Source organism: Felis catus, chromosome B1 (assembly GCF_018350175.1).
Source record: "Felis catus isolate Fca126 chromosome B1, F.catus_Fca126_mat1.0, whole genome shotgun sequence".
Classification (NCBI taxonomy): domain Eukaryota; kingdom Metazoa; phylum Chordata; class Mammalia; order Carnivora; family Felidae; genus Felis; species Felis catus.
Window position 1 is genome coordinate 117,214,177 of NC_058371.1, and position 24,615 is coordinate 117,238,791.

A 24,615-nucleotide genomic window follows, 5' to 3' on the forward strand; every position below is an offset into this window, starting at 1 on the left:
CATATTTTTAAGTGTTTATATTAAAAAGTTCAAAATTTGAAAAGATCTTTCCATTGAACAAAAAATTACTAGATGCTTCAAATATGGATAAAACTCTCAGAAGTAGATTGTGGTATATTTGAAGAACTTTGTAAGGTTTACTTGAAAGGAGGAATGTTCAGTTGCTCCTCCTCCCTACAAAGAACAGATTTTCCAGGTAATATGCTTATAAAATGGGAGGTGATGATACTCAGTTATTCCATTCATCCTTAGAGGTTCTCATTTCATAGTGATATTTCTCTAAGAATGCTGATGTAACTACCTCGCAGAGATATACTAATTTGTATTTTAGAAGGTGAGGAGGTTTCTAAGCCAGGCTCTCCTACCGCCCTGAGGGAGGATGTTCCTATCCATCCCCAGGATTTGCTTTATATTAAATATGGTGAAAGTGATAAACTTTTATAAAATATTGGTTAAAAACAAAAGCTCTCCAGTGTGGGAAATTAAAGTGGCTGATGACATGTAGCCCATTTAATAAAGTTTATTAAAAATATAATCCTGTGGGGGTGCTTGGGTGGCTTAGTCAATTAAGCTTTCGACTTCAGCTCAGGTCATGACTTCACAGTGTGAGTTTGAGCCCCACATCTGGCTCCTTGCTGGCAGTGCAGAGCCTGCATGGCATTCTCTCTCTCTCCCTCCCCCACTTGTGCACATGCTCTCTCTCAAAATAAATAAACTTTATATATATACACACACACACACACACACGTTTATATATATAACATATATAAAATCCTGTAAAGAAAATTACATCATGATTTCAAGAATTTTTGCACTTTATTAAATTTCCACTTACTATTATAGTCACAAATAATAAAGCAACAAAGTTTTCATTTAGAGGGACATATCAATACTATAGTATGCATAGTATAACTATATATTTCAATTGCATTTAATCTTTGTAAGATAATTGTAAGGTTCAGAGAGTCAGTAAAAATTTGGTCATATCTAAATGTAAACATACTGAAGTTTTTGGATTATTCAATGAGCAAACTCTAGAAGCTACCCAAAAGTTATATTTGAGACCCATGTGTAAGTTATATTTGAGAAACATATAAATTCTTAAAAAAATTTTTTTTAATGTTTGTTAATTTTTGAGAGAGAGACACAGAATGTGAGCAGGGGAGGGGCAGAGAGAGGGAGACACAGAATCCGAAACAGGCTCCAGGCTCCGATCTGTCAGCACAGAGCACAATGCAGCGTTTGAAGTCACGAACCATGAGATCATGACCTGAACTGAAGTCGGATGCTTAACCGACTGAGCCATCTAGGTACCCCAAGAGAAATATATAATTTCAATTACATTTATATTAAAATCTAAATATTTTTTAGTTTCTTGAGTGCATTCATTATGATAACTTTAAGCTATCAAATCTCAGGGTATGAAAATGTGATTAGAAATGATCTTTACTGAACGTGGCAGTGATGAATATGACTTTTTATTTTTATTTTTATTTTTTATTTTTTATTTTTTTAAATTTTTTTTTCAACGTTTATTTATTTTTGGGACAGAGAGAGACAGAGCATGAACGGGGGAGGGGCAGAGAGAGAGAGGGAGACACAGAATCGGAAACAGGCTCCAGGCTCTGAGCCATCAGCCCAGAGCCCGACGCGGGGCTCGAACTCGCGGACCGCGAGATCGTGACCTGGCTGAAGTCGGACGCTTAACCGACTGTGCCACCCAGGCGCCCCTGAATATGACTTTTTAAATTCAGGTTTGAAAGATGAAAGTTGTAACAATGAAATGTTAACATTTAGTTTTAATACCAAAGTGACAGTTATTTAAAACTCTAGAATTAACATGAATGATAAGTATAGAAGACCATAGGTATTAAGAGTTTATTTTGCTCAAATTTTACTACTTTGGTATCACATGGTTGTTATTATGCTAACTTTATCAAATATTATAATGTGTATCTACAATTTAGCGTAAATTTTGATTTACCTCAGAGGTGAAATTCTCTATGTTAATGAGAATTTAACTGAGTATGTCATACTGTTCACTTCATCTGTACTCATCAGTTCTCCATGAAAAATACAGATTATATATCAGGAAGTACACAAACCTCTTTTGGGTCATCCCCAAGCAGCTTAAATTTTCTTGGGATCTTGCTTCTGGCAAACTTACATCCATTGTAGTACATACTCCACGAACAACCAAAAGAAAATGAGGCACCACAGGTCTCGGGGTCCAGCCCTTGACAGGCACAGGTTCTCCTGAGGGATCAAAGGACCAAGTTCATAGCTATCAATAACATTTATGTAGGCTACCAATCTTGTATTCTGGATGTCTGCATGCAAAAATGAATAAAAATTAGTTTTAAAAGAAGTTTAACTCTATTAATTAAGCCTGCCATAACCACATCAGAAAATAACTATTTTAACTGATTTTGAAACACAATTTAAATGACTCTTTAACATATCACACAGAAAATTACACATAATTTTGCAGCTTGCAAATGCTCACAAATAAAACATACTCAAGTAAGTAGCACCCAAAGTAAGAAACAAACATATACTGGCACTCCACAATCTCCTAATATGCCCAGTAAGCTGTAATAATAATTTCTATCAGAAGAGATTAGTTGTGCCAATTTCATTCTGTATACAGTGTACTGTATATATATATGGGGATGTATATGTATGTGCAGTTTTGCATATTTTTATACTATAGTATGTATATGTATGTATATGTATATATATACACACACACACATTTTTGCTTACTCATATATATACTATATAGCATATTTTTATTTTTATTTATAGAGAATACCATGCTTATTTTTATTTATAAATGTAGTATAAAAATGGGTAAAACTCTATATATACACAGGTACACACATACACACAATTAGATAGTATAAGCTTATTTGTGTCTTGTTATTTTTGTTCAACATTATGTTTGGGATATCCATATCATTGCATATAGTTGTACTTTTTCATGTGTTTATTCATGGAGTGCAATTTTACATTGTATAAATATTTCACAAATTAACCATTCTACCATTGATAGGCATTTGAATACTTTCCAGTTTTTGGCTAAAATACAGTATTATGACTTTAGAGCCTAAGCCAGATATATCCTAAGAAACATAAGCAGACAAATTCAGCAAAGAAACCAAAAACAAAAAAACCAAAGAAATAAAAAATGATGAAACAACCTACTAGGAAAACTAGTATTCTATTATGATTATTGTTATTAGTATTTATTATTCAATTATTTTTTCCAGATTTTTTGAGGTATAATTGACAAATAGTTAAGATACTGAAAGTGTACAAAGTGATTTGATGTATGTGTGCATTGTGAAAGGATTTGCCCACTGAGTAGTTAAAATATCTATTACCTCACATATTTAACTCCCCTTTTTTTGGTAAAGAACATTTAAGTTATATTCTTTTAGCAAATTCCAATTATACAATACAGTATTATCAACTATAGTCCCCATGCTACACATTAGATCCTTAGACCTGATTCATTTTATAACTGAAAGACTGTACCCTTTTATCAACCTTTCCCTATTTCCCCTGTCCCCACAACCACTTTTCTACTCTGTTTCAGAGTTCTACTTTTTGGTTTGTTTCTTTTTGATTCCACACAGAAGTAACATCATGTAGTATTTGTCTTTCTCTGCTTGGCTTATTTCACTTAGCATAATGTCTTCCAGATTTATCCATCTTGTTACAAATGACAAGATTCCCTCCTTTTTTAAGACTGAATAATACCTTTCTCCTTCCCTCCCCTCCCTTCTCCTCTCCCCTCCCCCTCCTTCCCTCCTTTCGTGCCCCTCTCTTTCCCTTCCTTTCTTTCCCCTCTCCCTCTTTCTCCATACCAGATCATCTTTATCCACTCACCCATTGGTGGACTCTTAGGTTGTCTCTACACATTTTTTAGTGCAGATAATGCTGCAATGAACACTGAAGTGCATAAACTCTTTGAGATAATGATTTCATTTCCTTTGGATATATACTCAGAAGGGAGGTTGCTGGGTCATAATAGAAGTGGTAGTTCTATTGTTAATTTTTTGAAGAATCTCCATACTGTTTTCCATAGTGTACCAGTTTATGCTCTCACTAACAGTATACAAGGATTCCTTTTCTCCACATTCTTGCTAGCATTCTTATCTTTTTGGTAATAAACATCCCAACAGGTGTCAGTTGATATCTCATAGTTTTTATTTGTATCTCCCCAATGATTAGTGATGTTGAGCACATTTTCATGTACCTGTTTGCCATTTGTACGCATTCTCGGTAAAAATGTCTATTCAGGTCCTTTGCCCAATTTAATTGGTTTGCTTTTTTGCTATTGAGTTGTATAGGTTCTTTGCATACTTGGATATTAACCTCTTTCTGGGTGTCTGGTTTAAAACATTTTCTCCCATTCCATAAACTGCTTCTTCATTTTGTTGATGGTTTCCTCTACTGTTCAGCTTTTTGGTTTGCATTAGTCACTCTTACTTTGCTTTTGTTGCCTTTGCTGTTGTTGTTAAATGCAAAAAACCACTGTCAAGATCAATTCCAAGAAGTTTACCCCTATGTTTTGTTTTTTTTTTTTTTCCCTGGGAGTTTTACAGTTTCAGGTCTTCTGTTCAAAACTTTAATCCATTTTGAGTTGATTTTTGTGTACAGTGTAGGAGAGGTCCAGTTTCATTCTTCTGGGTGTGATATCCACTTTCCCCAATAGCACTTATTGAAGAATGATCCTTCTCCCATTGTATACTCTTGGTTTCATTAAAAAAATTAACTGACCATATTTTCATACATGTATTTGTTGGCTTTGAATTCAGTTCCATTGATTAAAGTGTTTGTTTTGATGCCAGTACCATACTGTTTAATTAATATAGCTCTGCAATATAGTTTGAAATCAGAAAGTATAATGGCTCCAGCTTTGTTTTTCATTCTCAAGACTGCTTTGACCATTTGGGGTCATTTGTGATTCCCTATAAATTTAGGATTTGTTTTTCAATTACCATGAAAAATGCCATTGGAATTTTGATAGAGAATGCATTGATTCCACAGATTGTTTTGGGTACTATGGGGATTTTAACAATATTGATTCTTCCAATCCATGAACATAGGCTATCTTTCCATTTATTTGTCTTTTTTGATTTCTTTCATCAATCTTTTGGGGTTTTCGGTACACAGGTTTTCATCTCCTTGCTTAAATTTATTCCTAGGCGTTTTATTCTTTTTGATGCTTGTGTAAATGTGATTGTTTCCTTAATTTCTCTTTCTGTTAGTTTGTTGTTAGTATATAGGAACATAACTGATTTTTGTATATTGATGTATGCTACAACTTTACTGAATTTGTTTATTAGTTCTAACAGTTTTTTTGATGAGGTCTTTAGAATTTTCTATCTGTAATATCATGTCCTCTACATATAGTGATAGTTTTACTTCATCCTTTATTTGGATGCCTTTTATTTTCTTGCCAGATTGTTCTGGCTAGTATTTCAAATAATTTATTGAATGAAAGTGGTGAGAGTAGGCATTTTTTTGTCTTATTCCTGATCTTAGAGTAAAGCCTTTCAGCTTTTCATCACTGAGTATAATGTTAACTGTGGTTTCCTCATATGTGGTCTTTATTATGTTGAGGTACTTTCCTTCTATACTCAGTTTTTATTATGAAAGGATGTTGAACTTTGTTAAACATGTTTTCTGTGCTTCTTGAGATGATTATACAATTTTTATCCTTAATTTTGTTAATGTGGAATTGATTGGGTATGTTGAACCATTCTTGCATTTCTGGAGTAAATCCCACTTGATTATGGTATATGATCCTTTTAATGTACTATTGGACTTGGTTTGCTAATATTCTGTTGAGAGTTTTTGCATTTAACTTTTCATCAGGGATACTGGCAGATAATTTTCTGTTTTTGTAGTGTCCCTGTCTGGTTTTGGTATCAGTGTAATGTTGGCCTTGTAAAGTTAGTTTGTAAATAATTCCTTTTCTTCAACTTTCTGAAAGAGTTTGAGGACTGTGAATTCATCTTCAAATGTTTGGTAGAATTCACCATTGAGGCCATCTGATCGTGGACTTTTCTTTGTTGTGAGGTTTCTGATTACTGACTCAATATCCTTACTAGTAATTGGTCTGTTCAGATTTTCTTTTTCTTCATGATTCAGTTTTGGTAAGTTGTATGTGTTTAGGAAGTTAGCCATTTCCTCTAGGTTGTCCAACCTGTGGGTGTACAATTGTTCATAGTGTTCAGTTATAATCTTTTGTATTTGTGTGGTATCACCTGAAATGTCTTCTCTTTCATTTATAATTGTATTTCTTTGAATCCTCCTTTTTCTTCGTAAGTGTAAAGGTTTATTATTTTGTTTACATTTTCAAAAAAGTAGCTCTTAGTTTCATTCATCTTTTCCATTGTCTTTTAATCTCTATTTCATTTATTTCCACTCTGACGCTTATTATTTCCTTCCTTCTGCTAACTTTGGGCTTAGTTTGTTCTTTATTAGTTTCCTTGAAGTGTAAAGTTAGGTCGTTTGAGATTAAAAAAAAATTTTTTTAAATGCTTATTTGTGTGTGTGTGTGTGTGTGAGAGAGAGACAGAGACAGAGAGAGAGAGAGAGAGAGAGAGATTGTGAGTGGGGGAGGGGTAGAAAGAGACAGAAACAGAGTCCAAAGTAGGCTCCGGGCTCTGAGCTGTCAGTACAGAGCCCAATGCAGGGCTCAAACCCATGAACTGTGAGATCATGACCTGACCTGAAGTCGTGTATACTCAAACAACTGAGCCGCCCAAGCGCCCCTGAGATCTTTCTTTTTTAACGCTGATATTTATTACTATGAAGTTTCCTCTTAAAACTGCTTTTTCTGCAGTCCTAAATTTTAGTGTATTTGTTTCAAGACATTTTTTAGCTGTTATTTCTTTAATAAGCTTTCTTATTAAAGCTTATTTTATCTCTCTTTTGTCTCAAGGACCCTTTTATATTGGTCCTCTTATGGTGTCTCATAAATTCCTTAAGCTATCTTCACTCTTTTGCATTCTTTTTGCTTGATGTAGTCTACTCCTGAACCCATCTAGTGAATTTTTCAGTTTAGTTATGTATTCTTCAGCTCTGTGACTTATGTTTGCTACTTTAAAATATTTTCTCTTTGTTAAAATTCTTGTTTTGTTTATGCAATTCTGTACTGACTTCACTGAAAATCACAGTCTTAGTAGTATTTTGAAATTATTTATGTATACTGTGACATAAGGAAGTCATTCTTAATGTCAATAAAAGAATTTCAGTGTAAGAGAAGTGTAAAAGATAAGTAGATATCCTGTAATATTAATTACAAACAGGAAATAACAATATAAACTCATGATCTGAGTTTAAAAGCTCAAAATCACTCTTTCTAAAAACTAATTACTATGTCTGCCCACTGAAAATGCCTAAAATTAACAATATCTCGGTGACAATGAACATATCTGGGCAAAAATTATGACCTCTATCATTTCTCATCAAAATGAAATAGGTTAAAACCCCAAGTTAATAATGATACTAAAAAGAAAGAACAGACTAATTGATCATTTTGGGTGATTACTAAGACACCAAATCCCCATTCTCAAATTTCACAACTAAAGATATATACCATGCATTTATCTGTTATTTATTCACAATCTATATTTAATGGCAATCAAACAGTTGATAAGAAAAAAGTTCTTTAAAGATTTCTAGCTAATAAATGCAGAAGGAATGTTGTAATTAGAAATTATCATTTTATTTTTAAATTTTTTTTTCCAATGTTTTTATTTATTTTTGGGACAGAGAGAGAGAGACAGAGCATGAACGGGGGAGGGGCAGAGAGAGAGGGAGACACAGAATCGGAAACAGGCTCCAGGCTCTGAGCCATCAGCCCAGAGCCTGATGCAGGGCTCGAACTCACGGACCGCGAGATCGTGACCTGGCTGAAGTCGGACGCTTAACCGACTGCGCCACCCAGGCGCCCCAGAAATTATCATTTTAGAGATGTCAGAAAAAATGGCAGAATAAGGATCTCTGAAATTTCCCTCCTCCATAACAGCATTGAAAATATTAACAAATACTGTCAGAATTAACTTTTCAGAAACCTGCAAGTTAACTAAGACTTGAAGCATTCCAGGGAGTTGATTCAAGAAAAGCAATGAAATTTCAGTAAGAAGAAGCTTTGTGGTTTTTAGTTTGCCCTATTCTCATTGTTCCCAGAACTCTAGACAACCTTCAAAACAACTCACATTTATAGTAAAAATCAGCAGTCTGGCAACCACTGGAAGGGGCAGAATTAGGTTAGCTATCCTCTAGTGCTCCATCGTCAGAAAAGTGTCATTACTTTACCTATTTGGTAGTTCTCTACAAGACACTAATAGCAAGGCTGTCTTCATTTTACCTTAGAGTTCACCTAGTATGTACAGCCTTTTCCCCAGGAGGTGTTTGTAACTGTTAACCACTGTGACTGCCTGAGGTGGTGGATAACAGTTGGCATTTAAAAAAAAAAAAAGGCTATTTCAAAAGCTTACAGTTAAAATATTGGAAATAAGATATCCATAGGAGGCTTTCAAAAGCCAACATGTTCCTAGTAAGCCAGAAAGCCATATGCATATTGTATGTTCACTCACAAAAGACATAAACTCTAAATTGACTAAACTTGAAGCTCTGTACAAGCAGGGAATAAAGGGGTAAGGCAGAGTTGTAAATTGCCTGGCTGACTGTTAAAGGCATGCTCCAAAACACATACAGAACTTCCGTGGTAAAGACTGGAAGACTTACTGGTTTTAGGTAACTAAGGATCTCTGTCTAATCATTAGGTGACCACTAAGCTAACCAAGCAGACATTTCCACAGCTGCTCATGAGGAAATAATATAGATTTTAGTGAAATAGTTCAGAAAAGTCACTAAACTAACAACAATAACAAAGCCTGGGTAGGGCAGAGAATCTAATTTCCTAAATTACCACATTATATTATTTGAAACGTCCAGTTTGTAACAATTATAAAACATACAAAGAAACAAAGTGTGGTCAATACAGAGGAAGAAGACAGTTAATAGAAATTGTCAATGAGGAAGTTCAGATGTAAGACTACTAAACAAAGACTATGAGTTATTATTTTAAGTATGTTCAAAAAAACTGAAGGAAACCATGCTTAACAAATTAAAAGTAGGGGTGCCTGGGTGGTTCAGGTCGTTAAGTGTCTGACTCTTGATTTAGGCTTGGATCATGATCTCATGGTTTGTCGGTTGGAACCCTGAACCTCACCCCTCTCTCTGACCATCCCCCACTCTTTCTCTCTCTGCCCCCCTCTTTCAAATAAATAAACTTTAAAAAAGTAACTAAATGTAGGAAAACAATGTTTTATCAAGTAGATGAGATAAAACGAAATAGAAACTATAATAATAAAATGGGAATTCTGGAATTGGAAAGTAAAATAACTGAAATTAGAAGGTCCATTAGAATGGTTCAACAGTAGACTTGAGTAAGAGAGAGAAAAAGCAGTGGGGAAAGAAGCTGAAAATAGGTCAGTTGAGATTATCCAGACCAAGAAACAGAAAAAAGAATGAAGAAAAAATAGCAGAACCTCTGAGACCTATGGGGATACTATCAAGCATACCAACATATTCATAATGAACATCCACAAAGTAGATGAGGGAGAGTAAGAGAGTATGAAGTAGGAAAACTATTTGAAGAAATAATAGCCCAAACTCCCCAAATTTGATGAACATTAACCTACACATTCAAGAAGCTCAGCTAATTCCAAGTAGCATGAAAATTGTTCCACACCTAGAATAATTATAAAACTGTTGAAAGCCAAAGGTAAAGAATCTTGAAATCAGCAAGAAAACTCATCATATACAAGAGATTTTCAATAAGATTAACAGCTGATGATGCATAAGACATATAGAGGCTAGAGGCGCTGGGATGACATATTTAAATGTTGCAAGAAAAAGACCATCAACTAAGAAATTCTATATATATTAAAACTATGCTTTAAAAGTGAATAATAGACTAAGGTATTCCATGACAAATACTAGAGTGTTTATTGCTATTAGCCCTACTCTACAAGAAATTTTAAATGGAGTCCTTCAGTCTGACAGGAAAGAACACTAGACAGTAATTGAATCCACATGAAAATACAAAGAACACCAGTAAAAGTAAATACATAGGAAAATAGAAACAACCTTATATACGTATGGTTTTTTAACTCTTTTTTCTATATGATGTAAAGGCAACCATATAAAGCAGTAATTATAAATCTGTGTTAATGTATATACAATGCATAAAATTGTATGACAATAACAGCACAAAGGAAAAGGGGTGATTGGAGCTGTATAGGAACAAAGTTTCTGTATATCAGTGTAAATAAATTGGTATTACTCTAAGTTATATTGTTATAAGATGTTAACTAAAATCCCCAAGACAACTACTAAATATGTAACTCCAAAAAATATAATAAAAGTGACAAGGGAGTTAAAATGTTCCACTAGAAATATCCATTAAACACAAAATAAGGCAGTGATGGAAGAAGAGTTAAACAAAAGACATACAGAAACTGATAATAAATTGGCAAACAATAAATCCTACTTCAACAGTAATTACATTTACTGTATATGGTTTAAATAATATAATTAAAAGGCAAAGACTGGAAAAATGGTTTGAGAATTTCAACTATCTGCCATCTGTGAGACTTGGTTTAAGGGTACAAATAGGCTGAAAATAAATGGATAGAAAAAATCATGTAAACAGTGATTAAAAGAGAACTGGAGTAGCTATACTAATAACAAAGTAGGATTTCAGACAATATTATTACCAGAAACAAGTACATTTTATAATAATAAAAGGGTCAGTTCATAAAGATGTAACAACTATAAACACACATGAACCTAAAAATAGGGTACCAAAAATTTTAAATAAAGTAAAAAATGACAGAATGAAAGGGAAAAAGATATATCTACTGTTGAAAGTGGAGTACTGAATAATAACAACTACACAAAACTGAGGAACAAAAACACTAAGTCAACTAAGTTAACTAGTATCTAGAGAACACTTCACCAAACAGCAGAATACATATTCTTCTCAAATGTGCATGGAACATTCTCTAGGACAGACTATATGGCGGATCATAAAGCAAGGCTACCTAAATTTAAGTGATTAAAATCATGCAAAGTGGGGGCGCCTGGGTGGCTCAGTCGGTTGAGCGTCCGACTTCGGCTCAGGTCATGATCTCGCGGTCCGTGAGTTCGAGCCCCGCGTCGGGCTCTGGGCTGATGGCTCGGAGCCTGGAGCCTGCTTCCGATTCTGTGTCTCCCTCTCTCTCTGCCCCTCCCCCGTTCATGCTCTGTCTCTCTCTGTCCCAAAAATAAATAAACGTTAAAAAAAAAAATTAAAAAAATCATGCAAAGTGTATTCTTTATCAATGGAGTGAAATTATGAATGGAGAAGCAGCAAAGGTGGGTAATTAATCAATATGTATGTATGATACACTCCTAAATAATCAGTGAGTTAACGAAAAAAAATCATAAGGGAAGTTAGAAAATACCCTACAATAAATGAAAATAAAAAGTTAAACTTTATGGGATACATCTAAAGCAGAAGTAGAGGGAAATTTATAGCTTTACATACCTGTATTTAAAAAGTTCTGAAATCAATAAACTAATATTCTACCTTAAAAATCCAGAAAAAGAGCAAAGTAAACACAATGCAAATGGCATGAAGGAAATACTAAAGACTAGAGTGGAAATTAATGAAATAAAAAAGAGACATAGAAATAAAAATGAAATAAAAAATAGAAATAGATAAAATCAAAGAAATCAAAAGTTTTTTGGAAGGATCAACAAAACTGAGAAAACTACACAGACTAAACAAGAAAAGTAAGAGAAAATCCAAACTACAAAATTAGGCATTAAAAACAGGACACTACTACTGACCTTATAAATTATAAGGGAATACTATAAAAATGATAGATCAACAAAGTAGATAACCCAGATGAAATGGACATATTCTTAGACACAAACTACTGAAACTGACTCAAACAGAAAGAGAGAATATAAATATAACTACAACCAATATAAAGACTGATTTAATAACAATAATAAACCTGCCAACAAAGATAAGCCCAGAACTACATGACTTTGCTGGTGAATTCCACCAAACACTTAAGGAATTAGCTCCAATCCTTTACAAATTCTTGCAAAAAATAGAAGAGGGAACACTTTTCAATGCATTCTATGAATCCAGTATTAACCTGATACCAAAAAACAAAGACATCACAAGAATGTAATATACTAATATCATTCATTACTATAAAGGCAAGAATCCTAACAAAATACAGCAAACATATTTCAACAACATGAAAGATTTATACATTATAGTCATTTGTGATTTATCTCAGGAATGCAATGTTGGGCCAATGTACAAAAAATTAAAGCAATATAACACATGATCATCTTAGTAGATGCAGAAAAAGTCCAATATCTTTTCATAATAAAAATAACTAGAATAGAAAAAAAAATCCTCTACCTGATAAAGAGCTTCCACAAAACCTACAGCTAGCATAATACTTAATGGTGAAAAATTGAAAGTTTTTCCCCTAAAATCCGGAACACGACAAAAATGTTTGCTCTTGTCAATTCCATTCAATATCTACTGCAGGTTCTAGCCAGGAAAATTTAGGCAAGAAAAAGAAATAAAGGTACTTAGATTGGAAAGGAAGAAATTAAACTATCTGTATGCGTAGATGAAATAATCTTGTATGTAGTAAATCCTAAGGAATCTATCAAAAAAGTTAGCACTAATAAATTAGTTTCATAAGTCTGCAGAATACAAGATGAACACATAAAAACTTAATTGTTGCACGAAGACTTAATGAAAATGAAGAGCTAAATGAAAAAGAGATAAGCAATATGCCTGCTAAAAAAAAAAATCAAAATAATGGTCATAGATACTGGACTTGAAAGAAAGGTGAATGAACTCAGAACTTCAACAAAGAGAAAGAATGTATAAAAATAACCAGTGTTAGCTGAAGTATTCAGTATCTGAAATGAAAAATGTCCTGGAGGGAATCCACAGCAGGTCAGAGGATGCAGAAGAATGGATCAGTTATCTGGAATATAGGAGATGGAAAGCAACCAAGCTGAACAGCAAGAAGGAAAAATACTTTAAAAAATGAGAATAACCTGACTCTGCAACATCATCAAGCAAAATAACATTCACATTATAGGAATCCCAGAAGGATATGAGGGAGAGAAGGGGGCAGAAAACATATTTGAAAAAAATAAGAGCTGTAAACTTCCCTAATTTAGGGAAGGAAACAATTGTATCTACAAAAATTAGTCAAAGGACAAATAAAAATATGTAAAATATAACACTGTATACACAAAATATGGAAGGAGCACAAAATTTTCATGCTTTTATGTGTTCAAATTTAAGTGCAATTAACTCAATACACACAGCTATACACACAAGATGTTCTATATGAACCCAATGGTAACCACAAATGAAAAACTTATAATAGGTACACAAAATAAAGTAAAAGGAATCCAAGCATAACATCAAAGCAAGTCATCAAACCACAAGAGAAGAAAACCAGAGAAGAAAAAAGGAATAGAGACCTACAAAAAATACCAGAAACCATTAACAAAATAGCATTAAATACATACCTATCAACAATTACTTGGAATGTAAATGAACTAAATGCTCCATTCAAAAGATATGAGATGACTGGCTGAAAAACAAGACCCATCCATATACTGTCTACAAGAAAAGAACTTAAACCTAAACACTCACATAAACTGAAAGTGAAAGGATGGAAAAAGATACTCCATGCAAACAGGAAAGAAAAAAAAATGCAGTAGCAATATTAGACAAAATAGATTTTAAAACGAAGACAGTAGTAAGACACCAGGGACAACATAATGTTAAAGGCATCAATCCAATAAGAGGATGTAACAGTTATAAATATCTATGCACCCAACATAAGAGCACCAAAATATGAAAAGCAAATATTAAACAGACATAAAGGGAGAAACGGACAGTAATACAACACTAGTAATACCCCACTTACATAAATGGATAGATCATCCAGACAGAATATCAACAAGGAAACATGGTTTGAATGACATATTAGATCAGATGAACCTAACAGATATATACAGAACATTCCATCTAAAAACAACAGAATATTTTTTTTCAAGTGCACATGGAACATTTTCCAGGATAAATCACATTAGGCCAGAAAACAAATATAAATAAATTTAAGATGATAAAAATCATATTAAGCATCTTTTGACAACAATGATATGAAACAGGAAATCAATTGCAAGAAAAAAACTGGAAGAAAAAACACAAACCTCACAAACAGGTGGAAGCTAAACAACATGCTACTAAACAACTAATGCGTTAACAAGAAACTCAAAGAGGAAATAATACGTGGAGATAAATGAAAACTAAAACACAACAGTCCAACATCTTTGGGACACAGACAAACCAGTTCATAGAGTGAAGTTTATAATATTACACGCCTACCTCAGGAAATAAAAATTTCAAACAATCTAACCTTACACCTAAAGGAATTAGAAAAAGAAAAAAATCCCAAAGCTAGTAGAAGGAAGAAATAATGAAGATTAGAGCTGAAATGAATGAAATACAGACAAAAATAATAAGATCAATGAAACAACTGATTCTTTGAAAAGATAAACAAAATTGACAAATCATTAGCTAGACTCATCAACAAAAGGAGGACTCAAAAACAGAAATGGAGGAGGATAAATAACTGACATCACAGAAATACAAAAAATTATAAGAGAGTATTATAAAAATTATATGCTAATGAATTAGAAAACCTAGAAGAAATGGATAAATTCCTAGTAACATATAATCTTCCACAACCAACTCAGGAAGAAATGGAAAATATGAACAAATCAATGACTAGTGACAAACTGAATCAGTAATAAAACTCCCAAAAAAATCTAGGACCAGGTGGCTTCATAGATGAATTCCAGCAAACATTTAAAGAAGAGTTAATACTTATTCTTCTCAAACTATTCCAAAAAATAAGAGGCAGGAAAGCTTCCAAATTCATTCTATGAGGCCTGCATTATCCTAATATTAAAAACAAAGACACCATAATAAAAGAAAACCTAATGAACACAGATGTAAAACTTCTCAACAAAATATTAGCAAACCGAATTTAACAATATATTAAAAGGTTTATTCAGCATGATCAAGGGGGATTTATTCCAGGGATGTAAGGGTGGTTCAATATTCACAAATCAATCAATGTGATACATCACATTAACAAGAAGGATAAAAACCATATGATCTCTCAATACATGCTGAAAAAGAATTTGACAAATACAACATCTATTCAAGATAAAAACTCAAGTGAGTTTAATGGGAATACACCTCAACATAATAAAGGCCATATATAACAAATCCACAGCTAACATTATACTCAATGGGGGAAAACTGAGAGTTTTCCCTCTCAGATCAGGAACAAGACAAAGAAGTCCACTCTCACCTCTTTTATTCAACATAGTACTGGATATCCTAGCTGCAGCAATCAGACAAGGAAAAATAGAAAAAAAACCCCATCCAAATTGTAAGGAAGAAGTGAAATGATCACTTTTTCCAGGTAACATGATACCATACAGAGAAAACCCAAAAGAATCTACCAAAAAACAAATAATAAGGTTATAGGATATAAAATTAATATACAGAAATGTGTTTGTATACATTAATAACAAAGTAGCAGAAAGAGAAATTAAGAAAAACGGTCCCATTTACAATTGTCCCAACAAGAATAAAACACCTAGGAATATATTTAATCAAAGAGGCGAAAGACTTATACTTTGAAAATTATAAGACATTAATGAAAAAATTGACCACAATACAAAGAAATGGAAAGATACACCATGCTCATGAATTGGAAGAATTAATATTGTTAAAATGTCCATACTACCCCAAACAATGTATAGATTCAAAGCAATCCCTACAAAAATACCAATAGAATTTTTCACATAAGTAGAACATATAATCCTAAAATTTTTATAGAACCACAAAAGACCTCAAATAGCCAGAGCAACCTTGACAAGAAAGCTGGAGGTATCATAATCCCAGACTTCAAGATATGCTACAGAGCTATAGTAATCAAAACAATATGGTAATGGCACAAAAAATAGCCAAAGAGATCAATGGAACAGGACAGAGAACCCAGAAATAAAACCAACCATACACAGTCAATTAATCTATAAAAAGGAGGCAAGAATATACAGTGGGAGAAGACAGCCTTTTCAATAAATGGTATAGGGAAAAATGGACATCAACAGGCAAAAGAATGAACTGGATGGCTTTCTTACAGTATACACAAAAATAATCTCAAAATGGATGAGGACCTACATGTGAAACCTGAAAACTCCTAGAAGAAAAAGTAAGCAACAATCTATTGGACGTCAGCCTTAGCAACATTTTTCTAGATATGTTTCCTCAGGCAAAGGAAATAAAAGCAAAAATAAACTATTGGGAATACATCAAAGTAAAAAGGTTTTGCACAGCAAAGGATACCATCAATAAAACAAAAAGGTTAACCTACTGAATGGGAGAAGATATTTGCAAATGACATATCCAATAAGGGGTTAATATCCAAAATATATAAATAACTTCTATAGCTCAACACCTAAATAAATAAATAAATAAATAAATAAATAAGGTAAAGGACCTAAATAGATATTTTTCCAAAGAAGACATACAGATGGCCAACAGATACCTGAAAGGATGCTCAATATCACCAGGCATCAAGGAATGCAAATCGGAACCACAATGAGATATCAGCTCGTACCAGTCAGAATGGTTAGCATCAACAAGACAAACAAATGTTGGTGAGGATGTGTACAAGAAAAGAGAGTGCTCCTGCACTGTTGGTGGGAACATAAGTTGGTGCTACCACTATGGAAAACAGTTTGAAGGCTTGTCAAAAAATTAAGGGCACCTGGGTGGCTCAGTTGGTTAAACGTCTGACTTTGGCTCAGGTTATGATCTTGCGGTTCATGAATTGGAGCCCGGCATCGGGCTCTGTGCTGACAGCTCAGAGCCTGGAGCCTGCTTCCGTTTCTGTGTCTCCCTCTCTCTCTGCCCCTCCCCTAATCGCACTCTCTTTCTCTCTCTCTCTCTCTCTCTCTCTCTCTCTCTCTCTCTCAAAAAAAAAAAAAAAGAATAAAACATTAAAAAAAATTTAAATAAAAAAAATAAAACTAGAAACACCATATGACTAGCAATCCAAGAATGAAATCAAAATAACTACATTTAAATACCATCAAAAAGAGTACTTAGAGGGGTGCCTGGGTGGCTCAGTCGGTTAAGCATCCGACTTCAGCTCAGGTCATGATCTCGTGGTCTGTGAGTTCGAGCCCCGCGTCAGGCTCTGTGCTGACAGCTCAGAGACTGGAGCCTGTTTCAGATTCTGTGTCTCCCTCTCTCTCTGACCCTCCCCCATTCATGCTGTCTCTCCCTGTCTCAAAAATAAGTAAATATTTTTTAAAAATTAAAAAAAAAGAATACTTAGAAATGTAACAAAAGTATGTAGGACTTATATACTGAAAACTATAAAACATCATTGAAAGAAATTAAATACCTAAGTAAATGTAAAAACATCCCTTTGTTAACCAATTGGAAGGCTTAATACTGTTAAGCTGTCAATACTCCTCATAGTGGTCTACTGATTGAACAGAACCCCTGTCAAATCCCATATGGGGAAATTGAAAAAGTGATCCTAAAATTATCAAGGACATGAAAAGAATCCAGAGTAGCCAAAAAAAAAAAAAATCTTGTAAAACAGTTGGAGGACTTAACATAAATACAGAGAGAGTGGTTGCCAGAGGGGAGGTGGTAGGGGGAATGGATAAAACAGGTGAATTCCAATTTCAAAACTTACTACAAATTACAGTCATTAACACTGTATAGTATGCCATAAGGACTGAAATGTAGGTAGATTAATGGAATAGAAGAGTCCCAAAATAACCCATACATTTTTGCCAATTAATTTTCAACAAGAGTGACAAGACCATTTAATGGAGAATACAGTCTCCTCAACAAATGGTGCTGATCTATATGCAAAAGAATGGTATTGGACTCTTACATCATAAAATTAACTTAGCAGGGATCAACAAGCTAAATGTAAGAGCTAAAACTATAATACTCTGTAAAGAAAACAGAGGTAAATCCCCAAGACCTTGGATTAGGCAATGGCTTCTTAGATATGACACTAAAAGTACAGGCAATTAAAAAATACATACATTTGATTTTATCAAATTTGAAAAATCCTGTGCTTCAAGGATATTATCAAAAAAGTGAAGAGGCACCCTACAGAATAAAAGAAAATATCTGAAAGCCATATATTTGCTAGAGTTCTAGTATCTGGAATATATAGAGAACTCTTGCAACTCAAAAAATATGAACTCAACTTAAAAATGAGTGAAGAATCAAGTAGGCATGTTCCAAAGAAGACATATGAATAGCCAGTAGTACATCAAATAATGTCTAACATCATTAGTCATTTGGGAAAAGCAAATCAAAATGACAAGATACGCTTCACACCCACGGGGAAGGCTATAATAAAAAAAGACATACAATAACTAGTTTTGATGAGGATGCGAAGACACTGGAACCTCGACATACTGCTGGCAGGAATGAAAAATGGTACAGCTCCTTTGGAAAACAGTTTGGCATTTCCTCAAAGAGGTAAACATAGAGTAACCATATGACTAACAATGTCACTGCAAGAGAACTGAAAACATATGTCCATACAAAAACTTGTACACAGATGTTCACAGAAGCATTATTCATAATAGCCCCAAAGTGGAAACAATACAAATGTCCATTAATTGATGAATGGATAAGGAAAATGTGAGATATGTATACACACACACACACACACACACACACACACACACACACACACTGGCATATTACTCATCTACTAAAAGGAATAAAACACTGATTAATGTTATGATATGGATGAACCTTTAAAACATTATGCTAAGTGAAAGAGGCCAGGCAGAAAGGCCAAATATTCTATACCATTAATACAAAATGCCCAGTACAGGCAAATCTATAGAGAAAGAAAGCTGATTAGCAGTTGCCATTTTAGGGGAGAGGAAAATGGGAACTGACTGCCTAATAGGTACAGGGTTTTCTTTTGGGAGTGAAGAAAACGTTGCACAACTTTGTGTATTATTACACAAATGAGTATATTGCTAATATTAGTGTGTTACTAATATTATACAATATTAGTATATTACTAAACCACTGAGTTTTAAGCTTTAAAATAGTGAATTTTAGGGGCGCCTGGGTGGCTCAGTTAGCTAAGCATCTGACTTCAGCTCAGGTCATGATCTCTTACTTGTGAGTTCGAGCCCTGCATTAGATTCTCTGCTGTCAGCATGGAGCCCATCTCGGTTCCTGTCTCCCTCTCTCTCTGCCCCTCCCCAGCTCGTGCTTTCTCTCTGTCTCAAAAATAAAACATAAAATACAATGGTGACTTTTATGGTATGTGAATTATATCTCAAAAAAATCTCTGCATAACAAGGTAGAGTGACTTCAAGATGATTTCCTACATGAAATGGCTACTAAAAGGCATTTTTATTTCTATATTATTAGAATATTATTAAAATTAGCATTTCTCAGCTTCATTTTAACATGACTCAGAATTTGGCTCATGGTTACAACATTTGTTTACAACAAATCAGTAAAGAAACTGTAATAAAAATATTCATCTATGTAACAGATTTTTAAAAACATTCTCAACCTTTGAGTTACCATCTGGATTTCTACTGTAAAGGAAATATACAAATTTAAACTAAAAATTAGATCAGATATTCAACCTTATGCAAGTTTACAAACTAGCAAAATAAATTTAAATGTAATACATAAATTTATACTTTGAAAAATAAAAAACTTGTGAATTTGCAAACTCAAACAAAAATAATGGAAACAAGCAACGATCCTCAATCAATACACTACACCATTAGGTGAAAGTTTTCTGGGAAAACTTTAGGATGGACGAATCAAGCTGACAACTCCTGAACTCACTGAACACTCTTAACATCACTAAGAATGGAACAAAGCAGACATTTAACCCTCCTGATGGATATGAAGAATTAAGATTATTTCATTACCACTTACAAAAGCATTTTTGCCAATATATGCATACATATACACATACATAACTTTTTAAGTCTCTTAATATCAATGCACAAAAGACAGTTGGGATAGAGGGATAAGGTGAATAAAACAAATGTGCAATTACATACCCAGAATGTGGGAAATTTTACAGAGCAAATTATATAGTCTCTTTAACAAAAAATTTCACTAAAGAGAGGGGGAACTATTATAAATAAAAAGAGGCTTATGGAAACTATAATTTGTCTTCCAAACTGGGATACTTTTGAAAGTGATAGAAAGTTTTATTCATAAATATGCAAGACAATAGGCATGAACTGGTACCACTCAAAAGCCTCAATCAAATACAAGGTATGGGCTTTCTTGTTGGCAATATAGTTTTGCTTTTTATTTTTATTTTTTGAAAAAGATCCAATTAGGAATCTAAATGTGGTCTGAACATGACATGAAAAGATATTAAAGAATCACTGTCAATTTTGAGATGAATGAAAATGACAGTGTAACTAGGTTTTATAAAAAACATCCTTGTCTGTTAGAGATATACACTGTCTGTTAGAGATGGTATCTGTGTTTTGCTTTAAAACACTGTCGGGGTGGCAGTGGGGGTAGGAAGTGTAGTGGAAATATGTGAAATAGTATTGATAAAATGTTGATAAGTATTGAAGCTATGTAATGGGTCCACAGGGATTCATTAGACTGCACTCCTCCGTTTATGCATGTTTGAAAATTTTTATAATATACAGTTAGCTTAAAAAAAAAACAAAAAACACAACATTTAACATCACCCAGCATGGCAAAACACATTTCTGGCTTTGACTTTCTTATAATGACACTCCCACAACTCTTAACTTGCCAAAAACATATTGGTTAGGCGGTTAGGCTTAGTCATAAAATGGAAATCTCAAAGGGAAATCTTTAAAGGAGAAACAGCTGGTTAATCTCAAAGGAAATGTAAAAATCCATTTTTGACTTTCCCACTGAAAGATTACTCTGAGAATTCTTTTCTGGACTCACAGTGGTTGGTTATGGCGCATGTAGGCATTGGGATTTGTAAGAACTCGGTGACGAGATTCATACAGCCTTGAATATTAAACCGAGTCAGCAGCCCCAATTTGAGATTATCCTCTGTTTTTGGCAAAGTCATAATTCTAACTTCTGCCAAATATAAAATGTATTTTATGGGGTATTAGAAACTTCAAAAACTATATCTGAATGAAGTCTCTATTGCCATTGGTGTCTGTTTTAATTGTGTATGTTAAGTACATTGTTTTGTTTTTTGAGAATTATTCTAAACACTCTTAGCCCCAAGCTAAAATTTAGTCTAAATAATTACTCACCCTTATGATGGAATTCCAGACAAAGAGAACTAGAAGTATGCAGACTGGCCTTTAAAATGTTTTAATCATTGAAACACATATTTCAATAGTTTTGTACTCGCCTCCTATTTAGACCACTTACACTGTAATTTTTCTTAGATCCTGGCCCAATCTTTTACTGTTCATGGATTTTAAATGCAAAATAATACAATTTAGGAGAGTTCTTGACAGAATTTCTTTCTATATGTCAGATTCCATGACAGGCAATGGCATTTATAGAAATTACAGAAAAGCCTTCAGGGGAAAAATACCAGATATATAATAACTGAAAATTAAATCAATTACAAAAAAATAAGAAATATAGTTTGCATGAAACTTCAAGAAATTTAAATTAAAACACTGCTGTTTTCACAAGAAGTTCCTCAGTAGTTTAGAAGTTCAAGCCATCAAGTCTAAAAGGAAGTCTGCTTTAAAAAACAAGGCAGAGGGGCGCCTGGGTGGCTCAGTCAGTTAAGCGTCCGACTTCGGCTCAGGTCACGATCTCACGGTCCGTGAGTTCGAGCCCCGCATCAGGCTCTGGGCTGATGGCTCGGAGCCTGGAGCCTGCTTCCGATTCTGTGTCTCCCTCTCTCTCTGCCCCTCCCCCATTCATGCTCTGTCTCTCTCTGTCTCAAAAATAAATAAAAACGTTAAAAAACAAAAAATAAAAAAAAAAAAACAAGGCAGATAGTTAATTCCTGAGAAAAGTGCTATCAGGCACATCATCTCAAGGTGCCTTAACTTCATTTTCTTTGATTAAAGGCATTTAAATACATCTTTTAAAGAAGGAGCAAGGGAAATCAGGGTAAACTGAAAAGTATTTTACACATAAAGCTGTCCATCATAGGTTTATGAGTCATATGTTATGAACCAGATTTCCACTTTCCAACACATCAATTATAAAAGTGGATTTATGGCAGTGAGGAACACACACACATACATGAGATTTTTGGATCGTAACTACCACGGGAAGCCAAGTCCCCACCTTTGATATGTGAACAGTAACTTTCCTAGACATATTATTTATAATTGATTTGCATACCCCCCATGACCCAGAGAGAGAATCCATGTTAGTATTTACTAACCATGTTAGTAAAGCTATAGTAGTCAGAATAATAGTCAGCAAAGGAACAAATGAGGTTACAATGGGATGTTGCAATGAGTGGCATAGTATTTCTATAAATTCAGTAAACTATATTGTGGTTTGGTGAATGCAGAGGAAAGGAGACTAAAGGAAGAAATGCAAAATTAAAAAGAATTTTAGAACTGGGGCACGTGGGTGGCTCAGTCGGTTAAGTGTCAGACTCTTGATTTCAGCTCAGGTCATGACCTCAGGGTTGGTTGGAAGATCGCCCTGTGTAGGGCTCCGCGCTGAGTGTGGATCCTGCCTGGGATTCTCTCTCTCTCTCTCTCTCTCTCTCTCTCTCTCTCTCTCTCTCTCTGACCCTCCCCTGCTAGTGCTTTTTCTCTCTCTCAAAATAAACAAATAAACATTTTTAAAAAGTTATTTTAGAGCCAGCTGTCAGTAAAATTACACTGTAGCATTTCAGTGTAGCACTGTGAATTCTCCCATACTCTTTTTAAAAAAATGTTATATAGGAATAGCAGAGGAAGAATAAAAATGAAGCTTTCTCCAAGTGAAGATTTAAACTTCCTAAACTGGATAAGGTTGACAAACAAAGACATACTAGTCCTTGGATGCACTAAATATATTTAACTGCATACCCCTGGCTCTGTTCCAAATGTTTATATTCCTGGAAAATAATGCATAAATAGCCACTAATTTCTTGATTATTTAGTAGCAGTAAAAATGAAAGCAATTTTTATTGGTATTGTGAAAATGATAAACTTGATTGAACTGAAGTCTGAATCAGTCTGTTTCTACAGAAATTCTATAAGCCTTATATTTTCATGTTTGCTACATTAAGGTCCTTGACCTGGGAATCCTAAAATTTCTCATCAAACTTACTTTCTGCTTCAGCTACTGCAACACAGAAATGGTGTCAATACTTACTAATGTGGTTGACAGCCACACAAAGGGCTGTCACATGCGCCAAGTGGACACACAGATACTTTCAAATTTACGGCACGACTGAGTTCATGTGGGTACGGACATTCAGACTTGCAGCAAGCTGCTCCTAACTAAATGTCTACGCCGTCTGAAGGTACAAAAGAATTCATGGAATCGCCTCGGATTACCCGTGTTAGCAAATACGACTTCCTACTGCAGGACTGGGAAACAGGCATTTCGATCCCCATTTAGTAAATGTACAAATGCAGGTTCAACTCTCTTCCCACAAACCAATAATTAGGTTTTGCTCTTAGTGGAAAGAGAGGGAGGCATCACTTACTCTTCATTCAGGGCACACCGACGATTGGTGAGAGTGCCATATTTCCTCAGCGTTTCGGTGAGCTCTGAGTAGAGTTTGTCAGCCAGAGACAGTGGGATTCCTTCCCACACCAGGATGAGAATCACAATCACAGCCGCCTCACAGGTGTGGCCAGCTCGCTCCCGCACCAAACATAGTAGCTTCTCCTCGCTGCAGCTTCTGCGAACCACCTGTGTGGGTCACCATTCCACCCCAACACCCCCACCCCAACCAAAACAAAACAAGGGTCACTTGTGGCAGATGAGAGCATTGATTTATGTACGTATATTTTTGCATGTCTGGGTCACAATTAGGGCAATGTTTGCCAGCTCCTGCAACTTGCCTTTTGCTAGCCATCTATACGGTGGGGTCAGAATTAGGCGGGATGCAAAACCGTGCAATGTTTAGCAGACTGTGCCCAGTAGAGTGGGGGCAATGCCCCCTACATTAAAGCTAGAGCTACATGGAAGACATGCTCATCTTTTTTCACAAAGTTCAAGGCTTTCAAAAATGACACCATAAAGATTAATGGAAGGTATTTAAAGGATTAAGGGTGACTTCTTCCTATCCCAGGAAGAATCATACTTTTTAGCAAATTGAATGGACCTCGTCTTCGCTATTACATTCTTTCAATTAAATACAGTTGGTACCTGACTTAAAAACTAATCTTCCTTTTCTTTAAGAGATGACACAAAATAAATATAAGCAATGTTCATTTCAG

The 24,615-nt window shown here is 34.4% G+C and overlaps 1 protein-coding gene across 2 annotated transcripts in view; it reads right to left on the reverse strand.

Moving 5' to 3' along the window:
* Positions 1 to 24,615, reverse strand: part of TET2 (tet methylcytosine dioxygenase 2) — a 136,529-nt gene that overhangs the window by 18,254 nt on the left and 93,660 nt on the right. The window contains exons 6-7 of one of the 2 annotated variants that reach the window (XM_006930937.5): positions 23,877 to 24,085; positions 2,106 to 2,256 (exon numbers count right to left, since the gene is read on the reverse strand). In XM_006930937.5, the coding sequence (XP_006930999.4) occupies positions 2,106 to 2,256; positions 23,877 to 24,085 (360 nt within the window). Of the gene's footprint in view, positions 1 to 2,105; positions 2,257 to 19,445; positions 19,495 to 23,876; positions 24,086 to 24,615 lie in introns of those variants that run through there. The other variant, XR_006596894.1, reaches the window with a different exon arrangement.